Source organism: Wolffia australiana, chromosome 15 (assembly GCF_029677425.1).
Source record: "Wolffia australiana isolate 7733 chromosome 15, ASM2967742v1".
NCBI lineage: Eukaryota > Viridiplantae > Streptophyta > Magnoliopsida > Alismatales > Araceae > Wolffia > Wolffia australiana.
The window spans coordinates 6,892,878-6,910,085 of NC_135849.1; the positions used below are offsets into that span (position 1 = coordinate 6,892,878).

At 43.2% G+C, this 17,208-nt stretch overlaps 1 protein-coding gene and 1 pseudogene across 1 annotated transcript; both read right to left on the reverse strand.

Moving 5' to 3' along the window:
* Positions 1-4,053: 4,053 nt before the first annotated feature.
* Positions 4,054-5,940, reverse strand: LOC144712732 (pentatricopeptide repeat-containing protein At5g66520 pseudogene; annotated as a pseudogene).
* An 11-nt stretch (positions 5,941-5,951) lies between these two features.
* Positions 5,952-11,169, reverse strand: LOC144712731 (S-adenosyl-L-methionine-dependent methyltransferases superfamily protein). The gene is made up of 17 exons (XM_078587022.1): positions 10,370-11,169; positions 10,142-10,296; positions 9,989-10,052; positions 9,764-9,897; positions 9,591-9,674; positions 9,192-9,266; positions 9,036-9,113; positions 8,806-8,879; positions 8,611-8,663; positions 8,408-8,517; positions 8,234-8,302; positions 8,067-8,141; positions 7,872-7,964; positions 7,562-7,641; positions 7,376-7,475; positions 7,013-7,287; positions 5,952-6,111 (listed from the first exon to the last, which is right to left on the reverse strand). Exons 1-17 carry the CDS (start codon positions 11,004-11,006, stop codon positions 6,072-6,074), a joined length of 2,196 nt encoding a protein of 731 aa, XP_078443148.1. The 5' UTR covers positions 11,007-11,169; the 3' UTR covers positions 5,952-6,071.
* Positions 11,170-17,208: the final 6,039 nt, after the last annotated feature.

The following is a 17,208-nucleotide window of genomic DNA, read 5'->3' on the forward strand; positions in this document are numbered from 1 at the left end:
GTATCAAGCGTTTAGAACTAGCGTGAACACGTACTCCAGCTTTCTTTTGTTTGATTCCATTGTTCCCATGCTTTGAGCTGAAGAAAATCTAACAACTTTTGGTGACGAAGAGGAAATTGAAGATCAGCCCCCTGCTGAAGCAAATGAGACCCACACTGAGCAATCTTCAAAGCAAACTTGGGGGGGAACAGGCAACCGCGATAGAGGACGTGGATGACATGGCGGAAATTAATCCACCAGGAAAGGGCCAAAATGTCAAATATGTGGATTGGTCATCGAGCTGATGTATGCTACGACCGGTTTGGACCAAGAACTCCATAGAATTGGTCCCCCAATCCTAACACAAAATTCAACTATCCAACTGTTGAAGCCTACTTCATGTCCCCAAGCGGTCCCTCGTCGATCCCATCAACCAATGCCACTCACTGGTATCCAGATAGTGGTGCCACTCATCATGTCATGGCTGATCCATAGATCGTCAACCCATCCACTCCCTACTCCGGCACCGAGAAGCTCTACATAGGAGACGGATCAGGTTTGTCTATTAAAGCTACTATTAAATCTAGTTTACCTACATGCATGAAACCTATACAACTTCAAAATGTCTTATATGTTCCGAAAATCACGAAAATTCTTCTGTCTGTTCGACAACTTACTCTTGATAATAATGTTTATGTTGAATTTCACCTCATACTTGTTTTGTCAAGGATCGACAGACACGAGAAATCCTTCTCAAGGGTGATGTGAGGAATGGGCTATATCATCTAGCTGCAGCCAAGCCAGAAGGCATTCAGCACCAAGTATCCTGCCCGCATGCTCATCAACAGAACAGAGTCGCAGAACGGAAACACATGCATGTCATTGAGACTGCTCTATCACTCATGCATCATGTAGCTGTACCGCAACGTTACTGGGATGAAGCTACAGCCACCGCCACCTATCTCATAAACCGGCTCCCAATGGCTCAACTGGAGTTTTGGTCCCCATATGAGGTACTCTATTCTCAAAACCCTGATTAGAAGTTTTCTCAAGATTTTTGGATGTTTGTGCTACCCAAACCTCAGGCCATACGCTAACTCAAAGCTGAGCTCTTGCTCGGAAAGGTGCATCTTCTTTGGACACAGCTCTCGTCACCACGGGTACAGATGTCTTAATCTTCGTACAAATAAAATCATTATCTCTCGCGATGTTGTCTTTCATGAGAATATATATCCTTTCAAATTGCACAACCCGTCCACTCTGCCTCTATCCAATCTGCCGCTTCCAACACAAGCCTTGCCACTCTCAAAAAGCCACCATACACCCACACCTCTGTGTCTACCGACAACAGCCAAAGAACCCCAAACTCAAACTGTTGAACCCATCAGCGCTAGTCCAGAAACCCTTGAGTCCACTAGCACGACATCCAGAACACCATCATCCACACCACCGCAACGTTACAAATATCTCTGAATTGTACTCAGCCTCTACCAGATACCCCATTCACTCATGCTACATGTCCACCAAACTACCATCTGAACCAAGTAGTGTGAAAGCCGCACTTAGTCATCCCTTATGGCGCCAAGCTATGTCTGATGAATATGCAGCTCTCCTCAACAACTCCATGTGGGATCTTGTCCCTCCACCGAAGAACGTGAAACTCGTGGGCTGTAAGTGGATCTTTAGAACCAAGCTTCATTCTGATGGCTCCCTTGATCGTTGCAAGGCTCGCCTGCTAGATCAAGGGTTTAGTCAAACCCCAAGAGTTGACATTCATGAAACTTACGGTCCCCTTTTGAAAATGACCTCCTTACGAATACTTCTTTCTTTAGCTGCCAGCCACCGGTGGCACATTCATCAACTTGATATCTCTAGCGCATTTCTTCATGGTGATCTAGCTGAAACCATTTTTATGCGACAACCTCTAGGCTTCATATCTCAGCAACAACCAAATCATGTCTGTCGACTACAAAAATCTCTATATGGACTCAAGCAAGCTCCCAGAGCATGGTTTGAAAAGCTAAGTGCATTCTCCCTTGCTCAACACTTTACTGGATCACATACTGACCCTTAACTATTTTTTACAATTTCAAATAAAGCTCCACTGAATATGCTCATTTATGTAGATGATATGCTACTCTTAAGTCCTGATCAACAACTCATTTCTCAAACTATTAACAACTTACGCGCCCAATTCGCAGTCCGTGATCTCGGGCAAGCCCAAAGTTTCCTCGGCATTCACCTAACTCGTCACAACTCAGGTTTGTCTCTCTCACAAGAACAATATGCCATTAAAATTCTTCAACTGGCAAACATGGTCGATTGTAAACCAGTCACCACTCCATGTTCCACTACCATCTCCTCCCATCAAGGAGGCTCTTCACATCTCAAAGAAGATGATACATTATATCGGAAAATAGAGGGCAGTCTTCAATATTTGACTTTTACACGCCCAAACATTGCTTTTGCCGTCAATAAGGCATGCCAGTCAATGCACGAATCTCAACCCAGTAATTGGGTTTTTCTTAAACACCTTCTAAGATACCTCAAAGGTACTTTCAATTTTTCTCTTCAATTTTATGCTGATTCTCCACATAAATTGCATATTTTTCGTGACGCAGACTGGGCTGGCGATCCCCTAGATCGAAAGTCCACAAGTGGTTTCCTGATTTACTTAGGTAAAGATCTTATCAACTGGTTGTCTAAAAAGCAGACTATTGTCGCTCGCTCCAGCACTAAAGCTGAATATAAAGCTGTCGCCAACGCTATCGCTGAACTCATCTAGATCAAATCCCTTCTTCAAGGACTTCAAATTACTATTCATTCTCATCCAATACTCTGGTGCGATAACCTTGGCCACCGACCTCACTAAAAATCCGGTATTTCATGCCCGGACAAAGCATAGTGAAATAGATTTCCACGTTGTCCATGATTATGTCTCACAAGGGTTAATGCAGGTTTCCTTCCTATCTACACGAGATCAACTTACAGACTTTCTCACTAAACATATTCCCAAGGCTCGATTTTCCATTCTCAAGTCCAAGCTCAATCTTCACCCGCACTTTAGCTTGCAGGGGAGTGTTGAGGACACAAGTCCAATATGGCCCAACAGGATCAACCGCCACAGCCGCCACACTCACGTCACTCATCACCTACACGGCGGTTGTCGTCACCTGCGTCTAAGCCGCCTTAACCGCCAAGGCAGCTGTCATCATTACCTGCCATCAAGCACCACCGCCATCTTCCGCCATGATAAACACCATCGTATCACGACGGCGGACTTCATTCAAATTTCTTTTCTTCAATGTATAAAACTCGAAAACTTGCACCACTATAAATAAAGTGGTTTGCAATCTACTTGACATAGACGAATACATTGTTTTATCTCTTCTGTTTCTTTGATATCTCTTCTATATTCGTCTTTCGTCTACTCTCTTCTTCATTCTTCAACAGAGAGAAAGAGAGAGAGGGAGAAGGAGAAGGAACGATCGAGAGAGAGGAAGAGGGAATGATCGAGAGAGAGAGAGGGAGAAGGAGAGGGAACGATCTAGAGAGAGAGGAAGAGGGAGTGATCGAGAGAGAGAGTGAGGGAGGAGAGGGAACGATCGAGAGAGAGGAGAAGGAGAGGGAACGATCAAGAGAGAGGAAGAGGGAGTGATCAAGAGAGAGAGAGAGAGGAAGAGGGAGCGATCTAGAAAGAGAGAGGAAGAGGAAGAGGAGGGAGTGATCGATCGCGAGAGAAAGGAAGAGGGAGCGATCAAGAGTGAGAGACAGGGAGACGAAGAAATATTTCTGCTACCAAAACGTCGTCAGTTTGTTTTTGTCATCCGTTCGTCATCCATCATCCCTCACAAATGACAGATGACAAATGACGGATGACTAAAAGCTCTCCGTAAAGTCATCCGTCCGTTGCTCCGGACGATAACGGACGACGTTTTTTGAACGGATGGATGGCGAAATGTCATCCGTCCTACAGCTCTAACTTGAGGTGCCTCACTCTCATCCTCAACATGGGGGTTCTTGATCAGCAGTGTAACCATCACCATCACTCTCAATCTCACTCTCTCATCATCATCAGCAGCAGCATCCCCCCAATCATTGATCATCATCATCATGATCATCATTTGCATTATGATGGGCATCAAACTACCAGAAATCTTGGCAAGAGCAGGCGCCGTCCCTGAAGCTGTGGAAGCGGCTCCGGTCGCGCAGGACGATCTCCCGGCCGGTGAGGGCGGAGACGAGCTTGAACGCGGCGTGGCAGTCGGCGCAGACGCGCAGATTCTTGATGATCCTGATCGTGCTCCCCGCCGGCGAGTTCATCAGCCCGAACGTCAGCGCCATCTTCTCGCTGTGCCCGAACAGCGCCCTTTCCTTGTCCTCCTCCGCCACGTCCAGCAGCACCGCGCGCGTGTCCGGCACGTACCCGCGCCGCCGCAGCTCCGCCGCCATCTCCTCCCACCGCCGCCGCACCGCCGCCGCCTGCGGGTGCGCGCACTCCCCCGCCCCGAACTCGTGCACCGCGCCGCCCACCGCGACGGAGCTCCGCCCGGGCTTCTTCTTCACCCCCTCCCCCTTCATCTCCACCCGCACCGCCGCCGCCTTCTCCCGCAGCCCCGCCGCCGCGTACGCGTTGAACAGCACGATCCGGTACCCGTCGTTGCCGGGGTCCAGCCGCCGGAGCTCCGCCGCCGCCACCTCCGCCGCGCCCACGTCGCCGTGGAGCCGCGCGCCGCCGAGCAGCGCGCCCCAGACCGCCGCCGTCGCCGCCGTCGGCATCCCCCTGATGAACTCCAACGCTTCGGCCAGCCGCCCCGACCGGCTCAGCAGGTCGACCATGCAGCCGTAGTGCTCCATCTCCGGCTCGACGCCGAACTCCGCCGCCATGGCGGCGAACACCCGGCGGCCCTCCGCCACCTTCCCGGCGTGGCTGTAGCCCTGGAGAAGCCCCAGGAAGGTCACCCCGTTGGGGGCCACCCCCGCCATGACCATCCTCTCCAGGAGCTCCGCCGCCTCCTCCGCCCGCCCGTGCCGCGCCAGCCCCGAGATCATCGTCGACCAGGTCACCACCGTCTTGTCCGGCATTTCCTCGAACACCTCCCGCGCCTCCTCCAAGCTCCCGCACTTGGCGTACATGTCGATCAGCGCGTTGCGTAGGAGGCCGTTGCCGAGGAAGCCGCGGCGGCGCGCGAAGCGGTGGAGGGCCCGACCCAGGCGGAGGTCGCCGAGGTCGCCCGCGGCGGCGAGACCCGCCACGGCGGTGACTTCGTTAGCCGGGACGCCGGCGGCGCGCATGTCTTCCAGGCGGCGGACCGCGGCGGTGGGGTCGCCGGCGCGGACGTGCCCGGCGATGACCGCGGTCCAGGACCGGACCGTCGGCTCGGGCATGGCGGAGAGGAGCTTCTCCGCGGCCTCCATCTCCCCCGCCTTGGCGAGCATCGCGATGACCGTGTTCCAGGAGACGGAGTCTCGTTCGGGCATTTCGTCGAACGCTTGGAGGGCGGCGCCGGGGCCGCCGGCGGTGGCGTAGGCGTGGACGACGGCGTTGCGGAGGTGGAGCTCGGAGAAGAGATGGGGGCGCTTGTGGAGGGAGCCGTGGAGGGTTTTGGCTATGGCGAGGGTGGAGGGGGTTGGCGGGAGGCGGGAGCAGGCTTTGAGGGCGAAGGAGAAGGTGTACTTGTCGGGCTCGGCGGCGGCGACGGCGAGGGAGAAGAGGAAGACGGCGTCGATCGGGGCGGCGGACTCCGCCGTGGCGCGGATGCGAGAGTTCCACGTGGCGGCGGTGGAGGCCGGGAAGAGAACGGACGGCTGGGATTGGGCGAAGATGGCGGCGGTCCGGCGGAGGTCGCCGGAGATGGGAGTGCCGGTCTTGATGAGCTGGCCGTGGAGCTGGCGGAGCTCCGGCGGAGGTGGCGGTGCCGCTGCCGCCGCCGCCTGGGAGAGAGCGAACATCGCGAGGAAGAAGATGGGGGTTTATCGGAATGAATGTGGTGTTTTTTATATAAAGTAGGTAGGTTTTCAGTAAAAAATATAAAAAAATCAAAATTGGGAGAAGGGAGATTTCTCCGAGTTTAGCGGGCAAGCCTTGGAAATTAGGCAGTCTTCGCCTTCTTCTGCTCCCTTTTATCGTTTCTGTCAAAGATCAATCAACAAGGATGAGAAGTAAGTATAGATGTGATGTAGTAAATTCACCCAAGCTTTTAAGAGAATTTTAACATGAAGAATTTTAAGAGGAACCTAACCTTTCTTTATTTCAAAGATCAATCAACAAGTATAATTGATCTACAGTAGACATAGTTGTTCTGTTCTGTTCGTATGAAATGAACAAAAAATTCGCACAAAAGGACAGCACAAGGCCTTGTTCTTTGTTTTGTTTTTTTTTTGTACAAAAAGAAACAAAATTCGCACATTCGAACAAAATTTGCACATTTGAACAAAATTAGAACAAAATTCACACAAAACGAACAATAGAACTGCACACAGGTCTGTGCGATGATCTGTTCGAATTTGATATTGTTCTGTTCGGAAAACCGAACAGAACAAACAATTCGCACAAAAGGAACCAAACAAGCATGTCTAATCGACAGACAGATTGATGGATGGATGGAGAGTAAATTCACAGATATAGAGAAAGAGACTTATGAAGATTGATTGATTCATAGGGAATACATTAAACCGGGCAAGTACTAGAACAAGTGATAGAAAAATAATCGATTGATTCTTCCTGGAACAGAAGAAATCAGAAAAAAGGTTCCTAGATGGTCATACAAATTAACTGATGATTTTGAAGAACAAGCTGAAGAAAATGAAGATGAATCAATGAAATTCGATCAAGAAAAGCCAAACGTGTCGTATTTTTTACTGATAAAGAGTAATATTAGTGATAGCAATCAAGCGGAAGAAGGTAAATTCACAGATATATAGAGAAAGAGATATAGGAAGATTGATTCATTAGGAAGAACCGTAAGAGAGAACGATCGAAAAATACAAAAGAAAAAGGCTAATAGTGGGACAAGTGAGAGGAAAACCGAACCTTCCTTTCGAAAACTCCTTCCTCTTGCGAAACCCCTGGGGACCGGCTGGGCCCTTCTTGAAACCAACCGAATCTTTTTTCTTCTTATTATTATTATTGTTATTATTTTTTCTGCGCAGCGTCTGTTCTCTAATCTGGGTCTTCTTCTGAGGTTGCTTCTCCTCAACTCCCTCGTCTTTCAACTCTTCAATTCCCTCCTCCGTTGAATTCTCCTCTTTGCCCACTTCTGCAGGAGATGCTCCCGAGGCTACCTTGGCATTACTCATCTTCTTCAGCTGTAACCGAGAATTATGGCATTAATATGAAAACATAACATAGAAGGGGTTTTGATTTTATCGATCAATGTATTTCTTTATAGATCACCTTGGCAACGAAGAAGCCATCCATGTTATGGACATGGGGGTAAAAGCGCCTCGTTTTTTCTAGCGAGGGATGAAACCGGTGCTCCCTGAAGCGTACGAACCTGTGAATTTAAACATCATTAGTATAAAGATGTCTACAGCTTTTTATAAACAACATCATCATGATCATTTTTATAAATATTATTACCCTGGGCAGCCAAAATCAAGCCCACATGGCACAACCTGCACATCCCTCTTCCTCAGCGCATAATCGATTACACCTTCATTCTGCAGACACCCCGGAAAATGATTTAACGTGATAAAAGCCGCATTCTTTTTCCCAGATCGATTTACCAGTCTAATTAAACACGTTTGGCTGCTAGCTTTACAATGTAACAATCTTTAAAATTCAGAAAATACTCCCCCGTCAAATTTTAAGAGACTGTTTTAATTTTTCGTTAGCGGGCGTCACAGGCTGAAAAAAAAATTTTAATTCAGAAAAAACTTCAAGGGCAAACCTCAGGAACCATGAATGAACATGTCGAGTACACGATGTATCCTCCAGATTTTGAATGGGCATCAACCATATCTATTGCCGCAAGAATAAGTTGCTGCAACAAGAGAATCTTGGTCAGAATGTTTTCAACAAGAATATGGTAAACGAGAATATAAAGAATCGTAGGAGATGTTATCTTCGGCGTTGGAAACTCTACCTTCTGTAGAAACGCACAGTTTTGTATATCTTCAACACTCTTGGACACTTTCACCGATTCATCCTTCGATATGACCTGGGAGGAGAAAAGAAAATAAACGAATCAAATGAGAAAAGGCTATACAGAACTCTCATAAATCCATATGATGACCCAAAAAAATATATTACCCCAGTTCCACTACAGGGGGCATCGAGCAACACTCTGTCAACCGAATTTGGCCCAATGATCTTCGAAAGCTGTACCCAATTCAAGGATTGAATTAGAATTAGAACTAGAATTCGATGAATCAAAACAATTTGTCGTTGAACAACAACGTAAACAAACTAGCAAAGCATACAAACCTCACGTCCATCATAGTTACAGACAACAGTGTTCTTTACTCCCATACGATTCATATTGGCAAGCAGAGACTTCAATCGAGACTCTTTTATTTCGTTCGCGTAGATTATACCTGCACACCACAAGAAAAAAAATAATTTTTTGGGCAAAAATTAATTATTGTAACCAATTATCCAATGAGCAAGATGACAACTTAACTACATACCCGTATTCTTCATTAGTGCCGCAATGTAAGTTGTTTTACCGCCAGGTGCGGCCCTGAAACAGAAGACTGATACGCTCAGCAAATGTACCGATCATGTTGTCAAAATATACCGAAAGGGAATCAAACGCCAAACAAAAACTTTTTGGGTAATAAATATAATCTGCTCAATTGAAAACAACCATCGTTTACACTTACGCCATGTCTACGACACGTTCTTTTTCCTGGGGAGCGAGAGCCATCACAGGCAAAAACGAGTTTGCACTTTGAAGCTGTAAAGAAAACAGATTCCATCATGCGGCCTCAGAAAAGGCTGATAAACAAAAAGACTCTTCAATAGTTAAAAAACTATATTAATACTGAAAATATTGAAAGAAAAAAACTAATTAAAGCTTTGATAGTAAAGAAAAAACTTTAGCGTCGTCTACCATATAGTGCCCAGCAAGGTACTCGGTGGTTGAGCCCAGGCTAGGAGCTTTGGGAGAATCGTATGCTACAAGCCCAACCTGTGATTAAGAACGTATTTCAAAATTCATCAAAATTATTGATTCTTTGTCCACGAAATAAAGAACATCGCCCCTTACCTTCGACCACTTTCCCAGAGGTTGTATATTCACTCCTCTACTCTCCAAAGCAGCTATCAACTCCTTTCGACGAGTCTAGAGATAGACAAAAAGAAAGTTCCTGCTCAGGAATCCATGATAACCTTGACAATTATTAATAATTTTACTGCAGGGTTTATGTTTCAGATTCATAATTCAGGGTCTAGGGTTATATGATTTTAGGTTTACAGTTTAAGGTGTAGGGTTCAATTTTTTGGTTATGGAGATTAGGGTCAACGATATTATAGGGTTGAGGTTTATAATATGGCGTTTAGGGTCTAGAATTTCGATTTTAGGGTTTAGAGTCAAGAGTTTGAATTAATGACACAGATTAAAACATACAGCTGAGAGTTTAATCCCCAGATCAAGAAAAAAACATACCTTTAGAGTGTTGGTACGCAAACAAACCGGTCGCGGCTTCTCGAATGCTTCGATCAGTTCCAACAGCTCTCGGGCAGGGAACATCTAACAGAAAAAGAAGATATTTATTAAACGGTTAATAATCTTCCCAGAATAATTCGCCGAATTAAGACAATAAGATGACTCCAAAGCACCTCTATCATGACACCGATGAGGAACTCATTATATCCATAAAATGATTGGAAATCCCTCTTGAGCTGCTCAACGTAGTCCTTTCGTGGGACACCTTCAGGCCTCAGTTTCTTAAACTTAGAAAGCACCCGCACAACTTCATTAAAGAGAACTCAATGTCAACACCGGGAGCATCAAAAACTTCAAGTTAATGACAGTTTAAAGACTGGGTAAGAACGATTACTCACTTTCTTGGATTCTTTGCTTCAAATTTTGAATATCGGGTGGGGAACGCGACTCTTCTTCCAGTTCCTAAGCATCAAACAAGTATCCCCAATCGATGAGATGGAAACCGAAGATCAAGAAAAGCGAAGAACAAGAGCTTCAACGCAACAAGTTACCTCCTTTGTAGGCAATCTGAACTCGTCGTATTCTCCCTTGATGTTTAATTTCATCTCCTCGTCTGCGTCTTCAGCTTCCCTCGCCTTCTTTTCATCGATCGCCCTCGACTTCGTCTCTATATCCGACTCGTCTGAACCAGAAGGCAGTTCCTCCTCTGCAAGAAAATCAATGTTCAGAAATTATGCAACAAAATCTTCAAAGATGGATGAAGGTCAAAGTAAGCATACCGTCTTCATCATCTCGGAGAACATCATCGGCAAATGGGTCATCCCCATCAGAAGAAAACCCAGACAGAGATCCTTCTCCATCGTCCCCGCCGTCGTCTCCGGCCAAGAGATCCATATAAGGCTCCTCCTGACGAAAGTTAGAAATTTCTTCTTTCCCAGAGTCGAACTCCTCGGTTTCACCCTTCGACTTCTTCGAACCCTTCTTCTTCTTTGGCGGGCGCTTCTCTTGAGGCTCATCTCCCTCCTCCTCGTAATCGATCTCTCCCAGCTTAGCGTTTTTCTTCTGTCGCCGCTTCACCGCGAGTTTCACTTCGTCTTCTGCGGAATTAGCTTCGATCTTCTCTTGCTTATTCTTCTTGTTCTTCTTTAATTTCGGCTGCTTCTGAGACGTCCTCTCCGACCCCTCATCCTCGCCAGACTCGACTTCCTTCGTCTTCTTCTTCATCTTCTTCTCTGATTGTTGAACTGGGATTGAATTCCCTTCACCGCTCGATTCTACGCGCCGACCCTTCTCGTTTCCTTTCTTCTTCTTCTTCACCTTGACGTCTGCCTCGAGAACGTTGAGCTCCACGGGCTCTTCTGTCCTATTAGTCTCGGAAGAACGGGGCTTTCCGCCTTTCTTGTTCTTCTGCACCATGTCCAGCGGTCCACCAGAGAGGGAGAGAAGAAGAAGAAGAAGAAGAAGAAGAAGAAGAAGAAGAAGAAGAAGAAGAAGATAGAGGGCAAGAGGAACTGCAAATCGGAGAAGGGCAGACTGGTGCGGAAGAGGCAGATTTTGCAGAAGGGTTTTAGGGTTTTGCTAGAACGAGAGGTTGAAGAAGACACAAGTCCGATCAGACGACGACCCGTTGGGCAGGATCCGACCCGTTAAGACCCATCAGCTCAATTAGCCATCTGCTCCTTGTAATTTTGGGAAGCTTGGTTTTATTTTTTTATCTTTTTGCTGGTCCGTATTTGTCTAATTTTGATCTTTTTTGCTGAGAATTATCCTACAACGGTTCCAGTGGCGCATAGTTACATTGTATAATATCATTAAGTAAGATTCTTGGGAAGCCTGATTTTATATTTACATTTGATAAGATCCTTGAATAGTATTCTGGGGAATTTTGATTTATACTTCATGATCCTTGGGAAGCCTGATTTTATATTTACATTTGATAAGATCCTTGAATAGTATTCTGGGGAATTTTGATTTATACGTAATGATTCTTGGGAAGCCTGATTTTATATTTACATTTGATAAGATCCTTTAATAGTGTTCTGGGGGATTTTGATTTATTTTTTGAAATTTTTGCTAGTCCATCTGTGGTTAATTTTCTTGGGCAGGGCGGCTCTTAGGCATGGTGATCACGATGGACTGTAGGATGTGACCATTCAGTACACAGATATACGAAACTGGGCATCGGATACCAGTAGTGGGTTGTGTTTCATAAAAATTTTGTATATGATCGAAATTTCTGTAATCGACATTCGATATCTGTTAATGGATAATGATAACGGATACACCCAAACTTTTTTTCAAAAACCTATCCTGCAATGGTTTGTAGTCATTCTTCGAAAGGTATTGGAATTTTCCGTACGTTACCTGTTACGGATCATCGATCAGACTGTTCATGGATCAAGTATGAAGATTGATCTACTTGGTTTGATTGTCATACCCTACATGATCAATTACGCGGAACTGGTCTGATTATTTTGGGTAGTCAAACTTGATCACCCAAGCCGGATCAAATTGATCAATGATCAGATGTTACTCAAAATCTTAATGTATCGGATCAGCCAATTGATATGATCTCTGCCAATTAGATCGATCATGATTATTAATATTTTCATCAATGATATTTTGAATTGTATTTTAGATATCTCCGAAGAGTAATATCTAAACCAGTAACATGCTTCCCATAATAATGGAAATTTAAATACACAACTATGTGCATATTCAATGTTTCTAAAGGCAATAATTTTTTAAATACCTGAAATACATGAAAATCATAAACCAATCCAAGATCGGTCATCTTAAACTCAGACACCATAAAGTTATCACATTCTAAAATAATATAATGACAACATGGCACATGGTTTCTTTCACTTCTTGTTAGAGGTTAATGCAATAACAATTTTATTTCTATTTTGGTTATATTTACTTTGATGTACTTTATTATTTTGGTTCAGCTTTTTCTTTACGGTAAAGAGTTTACTTTAGATATATTCATTCATTTAATGTTCATTTATTCTATAAAGTCCACTTTTAATAAGAAACATATAGAGTTCATTATGAATAGACCTTAATATTCACCTAACCAGCTGCTATGTCACGACAGACAGTACTTTACCCCAAATTGAGAGGGACTGGCCTACAAAGAACTACCATAACAGCATACTACTAATGTGTTGAAGCTACGCGAACAAATGAAACTGTCCCCAACACTAAAATGCATTATACTTGTTGGGGATTCCACATATGAGTGTGAAATTTTTCATGCCAAGAACTCGACAAAGATCGCCCAAATGAAGCGACCAACAAATGATAGTACAAGCGTCTTCTGCCACCATTTCATAATTGTTATCCTAAAGAGCATGATGAGTTGAAGGGCAACACTATGATAATACATTGTGTTGAGGAGCTAATAAATGACATGACATTTTGTCTCTTCAATGGAAGTTGACCCTCGAGGGATCGAATGCCATAAGACACAAAGGGCGTCATTAGTCAGCTTATCTATTCCAATGAGTTGCCATAGTTTTGGGTTGATGCTAATGTCTGGAAAGAGATGTGGTAATATGTGATGCACACTGAGGTGCCCTCTCCTAGAGCACTAATCATCAAGACATGAATGATGAAGTTGTTTGAGAGAGTGAAGGTGGATATCATAGTTGAAGTACATCACCCATAATTGCGGAAGGGAACGACATCAGTGTGATTGTTGACCTTTATGACAGTGAATCAGAGGTGGAGGGAGGGGAAGCGAGCAAATCATCCCATAGACACACAAATTCTTTTGGCGATGCAATGACTAAAGTAAGAACAATAGTTTGGGCCATTCGTTGAAAATAAAGGTGATGAATATATTATGAAGATATATGCAAGACACATAAATTGAAGTCAATGTTACCTACACTCGATTACCCAACACAGTAGAGTAGCGCGCATGAGATGCTAGAAGAAGCTATTGTAAAGAGAGACATGATCAATGCAAGGGTTGTATTCTTCACGTTAGGAGTGAGGCCAGGTGAATATTTCATGTAAAGAACGAGAGAGTTTCAAGGATTTTGCCATACCTTCCCCTATTCGGTCTATTGGCATACACAATAAATCGTGTGAGTTGCTTGATATAGTTATTTGGCAAAGATGTCCTCCTCCCGGTTCAAACTTTATCATGAAATGTGGAGGATGCCATGAAGCGATTGGTTGAATCCATGTTACTCATTAGAAGGAGACTATCTCAAGATGAGCGAGCATTGTTGATGATTTCATGCATCATCATGCAAACAAAACTGGCCAACTATGAGACGGTGTCCTCGCTTCAATGTTACATGACCCATTTTGCAATGGATTAATGTTTGATAAGGCATCCTACTCTAATGTGGTATCCTATGTTTGATGAATTCTCCCTACTACACCTAAAATCGTATAAGACAGATGCAATACAAACATGCCAAATTAACAACCATCATCAAAGGCCAAGGTCATTCATGCCCTTAGCATTGAGCCCCATTTGGAGGAATTTGAGACATTCCTACGTATTGTGCACCAAGGAAGGGGGAGGGGGACTGCACACACTTGGTGGGTTGGCAAAGACTTTCTCCTCTACCAAAAAATAGAAAATATTGTACGCAGATTTCTGTTAGTGTATGCAATAAGTGTTCCATCAGAACAATGGCTTTAGGTTGGTCGAGCAATTGTCATTTATAAGCAATCATGACTAGATGAGCCAAGTATTGAGACACTTATTTTTGTTAAGTATTGGCATTGAGGGAAAAAACAGAAAGGCATGACATTTGTCTTACACTGACATCAACACCCAACTAGAAACATCAAGTATTAATCATCTTGAATTATTTTTTGTGTTTGGCCTATGGTGTTGGGAAATTTTGAGAATTTGGTTGATGTGATCTAAACTCGATTGCACAGCAGAATATTGAATTGAAGTGGATCCAAAAATAAAAACATATCAAACCAAAATGATGACATGTGTGCCAATCGAATTTGTGATTTATTTGTTCCTCTAGAGAGAATCTTCAAGCCGTTAAGTTTTCTGGTCTCTACACATATTCAAGCAATCTACAAAGCAACGTATCTCCTCTTCTTTCCACAAACCCTGCTGCTAGAAATTCAATTTCCTCTCTATCTTGTAACCACTTGAATGAGCTCTCGAGGAAGAACAATAGAAGAAAGAGGGAGCACTTAAACTGACTAACATAAGTACAAAATGCAGTTCCCTCCCTCTATTTAAATTTGTCATACTCCCTTTATTGATATCCTTCAATTTTGAGTATATCCACCAACGTCTCAACACCTTGTGTGCATGGCCCTTAAGGCTCATGTATAAATCTTGTTAATGACTCGAAAGGCCCAATAAGCTTCATTAGGCCAAACTTATTAATTAACTGTATCACATAAAGAATAATTATTCAATTATTTATTTAACACAATCTCTTTATTAAATTGCTGCCCCATTGGCTGCCAAGATACAACCCATGCCCTAAAGATAGAATATAGTATGCCAACTTTTTCAATGGAACCTTTACCGTCATTAGTTATTGTGTGTGTTTAATTTATTCCCTTATCCTTATGAGACTCTCTTATGACTTCAAAGAGCCAAGTATTTATTTCAGAAGGGATTATTTGATTTAATCGTACCACTTAATATTTTAAAGAGTGTTTTGTGCTAGTTATTTCCTCTCAATGGTTTCATTCCTTTCACTTTATTATTTTTTAGTTATTCATTTTTTTGTGTTTGTTATTTTTTAATTTACTTAATCAAATTAGATTAATAGTTAATCGTCATGTCTGATCGATCATTCTAGATGATATTGATTGTTTGGCAAAATCATCAGAGGATAGATTAATAGTTAATCGTCATGTCTGATTGATCATTCTAGATGATATTGATGCTTGGCAAAATCATCAGAGGATGCATTCTCTAATATTTATGCTACCATAAACAAGGATTTAACTGCGTCATTTTTTTATAATAAAAACCCTCAAATACCAAGGCTGGATGATCCCATCTTGACCATACAATCACCTTCATGAACTTGTAAGCACATCCAAGCTAGGGCAGTTTAGAATCCCCTGCTAGATACTCATAGGTCATAGTCAAAACACAAACATCATCCATAAGATGTATTTGGTGTCTTGGTCAAGGACCTCATACACAACTATGACATTAATCAACAGATAGGTATAACACCATTAAGGGATTCATATAGACCATTTATGTGAACTCTTTCTCCAAAGAACACCCAATATATGTCTTTTAATGTCTCCGCACTAATGGCTAGGGGATTAGCCATGTTCATCATACGAGGGGGACTAGATAGGGCCATTCTACCGAAATAATGGGATATCCTTCTCAAGTGTCCTTCAAATAAAAATATTTGAAACACATGTTTAAAGATAAGTGGTCATTATATTATGGTATCATCATAATTCATGTACTCATTACATGTATTCATGTACTCCTACCATAAGCGTCATGCATGCATTCTAGTGAGTATATATTGTTTCAATGAATATTGAATAACATGTGAATTTGTGATCGGCTTGCAAGCCACATTCATTTCCAACATAAAGATTATTCAATAATTGTTCATTAACTTTTTTGAAACTTTTGATGTAATTTTAGATGTTGTGGCAACTTAAGAGCAATTGGACGTCAAAACAATAGAGTTGTTGGTTTCTAGTGCCATGGTCGAATGATAATAGTTTTTCAATCCAACAAAAGCTATTAACGATTCAGAATCGATCTACGAAATCGATACATCGTATGTATCTTGCGTGGAACTTATCCCACCCTTGACTTGCTCACTTTGAGATTGTGCCGAAGTCGTTCATGTGCCCGACTTCTGGAAGTATTAATGCAATCAAGTTGCTATTGGATTTCCACTTCTTCTTCTCCAAATATTCTTGAAAATTTTGAAGATCTTCTCGCCGTGAGGACTATCTCATTGGCTAAGTAGAGAAGTTCTTAGAATGAAGAGGGGCTCTCGATTTTGGCTGGCATGGGTGCTTGAAATGAGTGCCCCTTCTCTACTTATATTTTATTAAAGTCTTTTGTGAAAAAATCTCAAAAAGTAAATATTGACCAATATCCTTATGATCTTATGCGCATGACCTTCTAGGCCCATGTACCATTTTAGTTAATAACTTTACTGTTACTAGTCCACTACAAATTATTCGCCGATCATATTAATTAACTATATCAACATATAAATTAACTAACTAAGGATTGATTTAACCGAATTGATAGGTTAAGTTTCTAGCCCGTGGGATGCCAAGATACACCTTGTCTATTGAACATATCGAGTAGTGTTTGAACTCTCTCATGGAACCTTTACCGTCATATCAGTAATCATACATGTATAATCCATCATCCGTGCGAGACTCTCGAATGACTTAGGGTATGCTTGATTGTAAAACCCTAATCTGTCATTCGATTAGTATTGATGCGCAACGGGGATCATTCGAAAATGTCTTTTCCAATATCATTGTTACCTTGGCCAGTGATTTACATACATCGTTGATGAGAAATATTTTAGCATTTCCCTCTCTCTTCTCTCCCTTTTCTTTTTCTCTGTATCTCTCGCGTTCTTTGTCTCTCTCCTCCCTCAGTCCC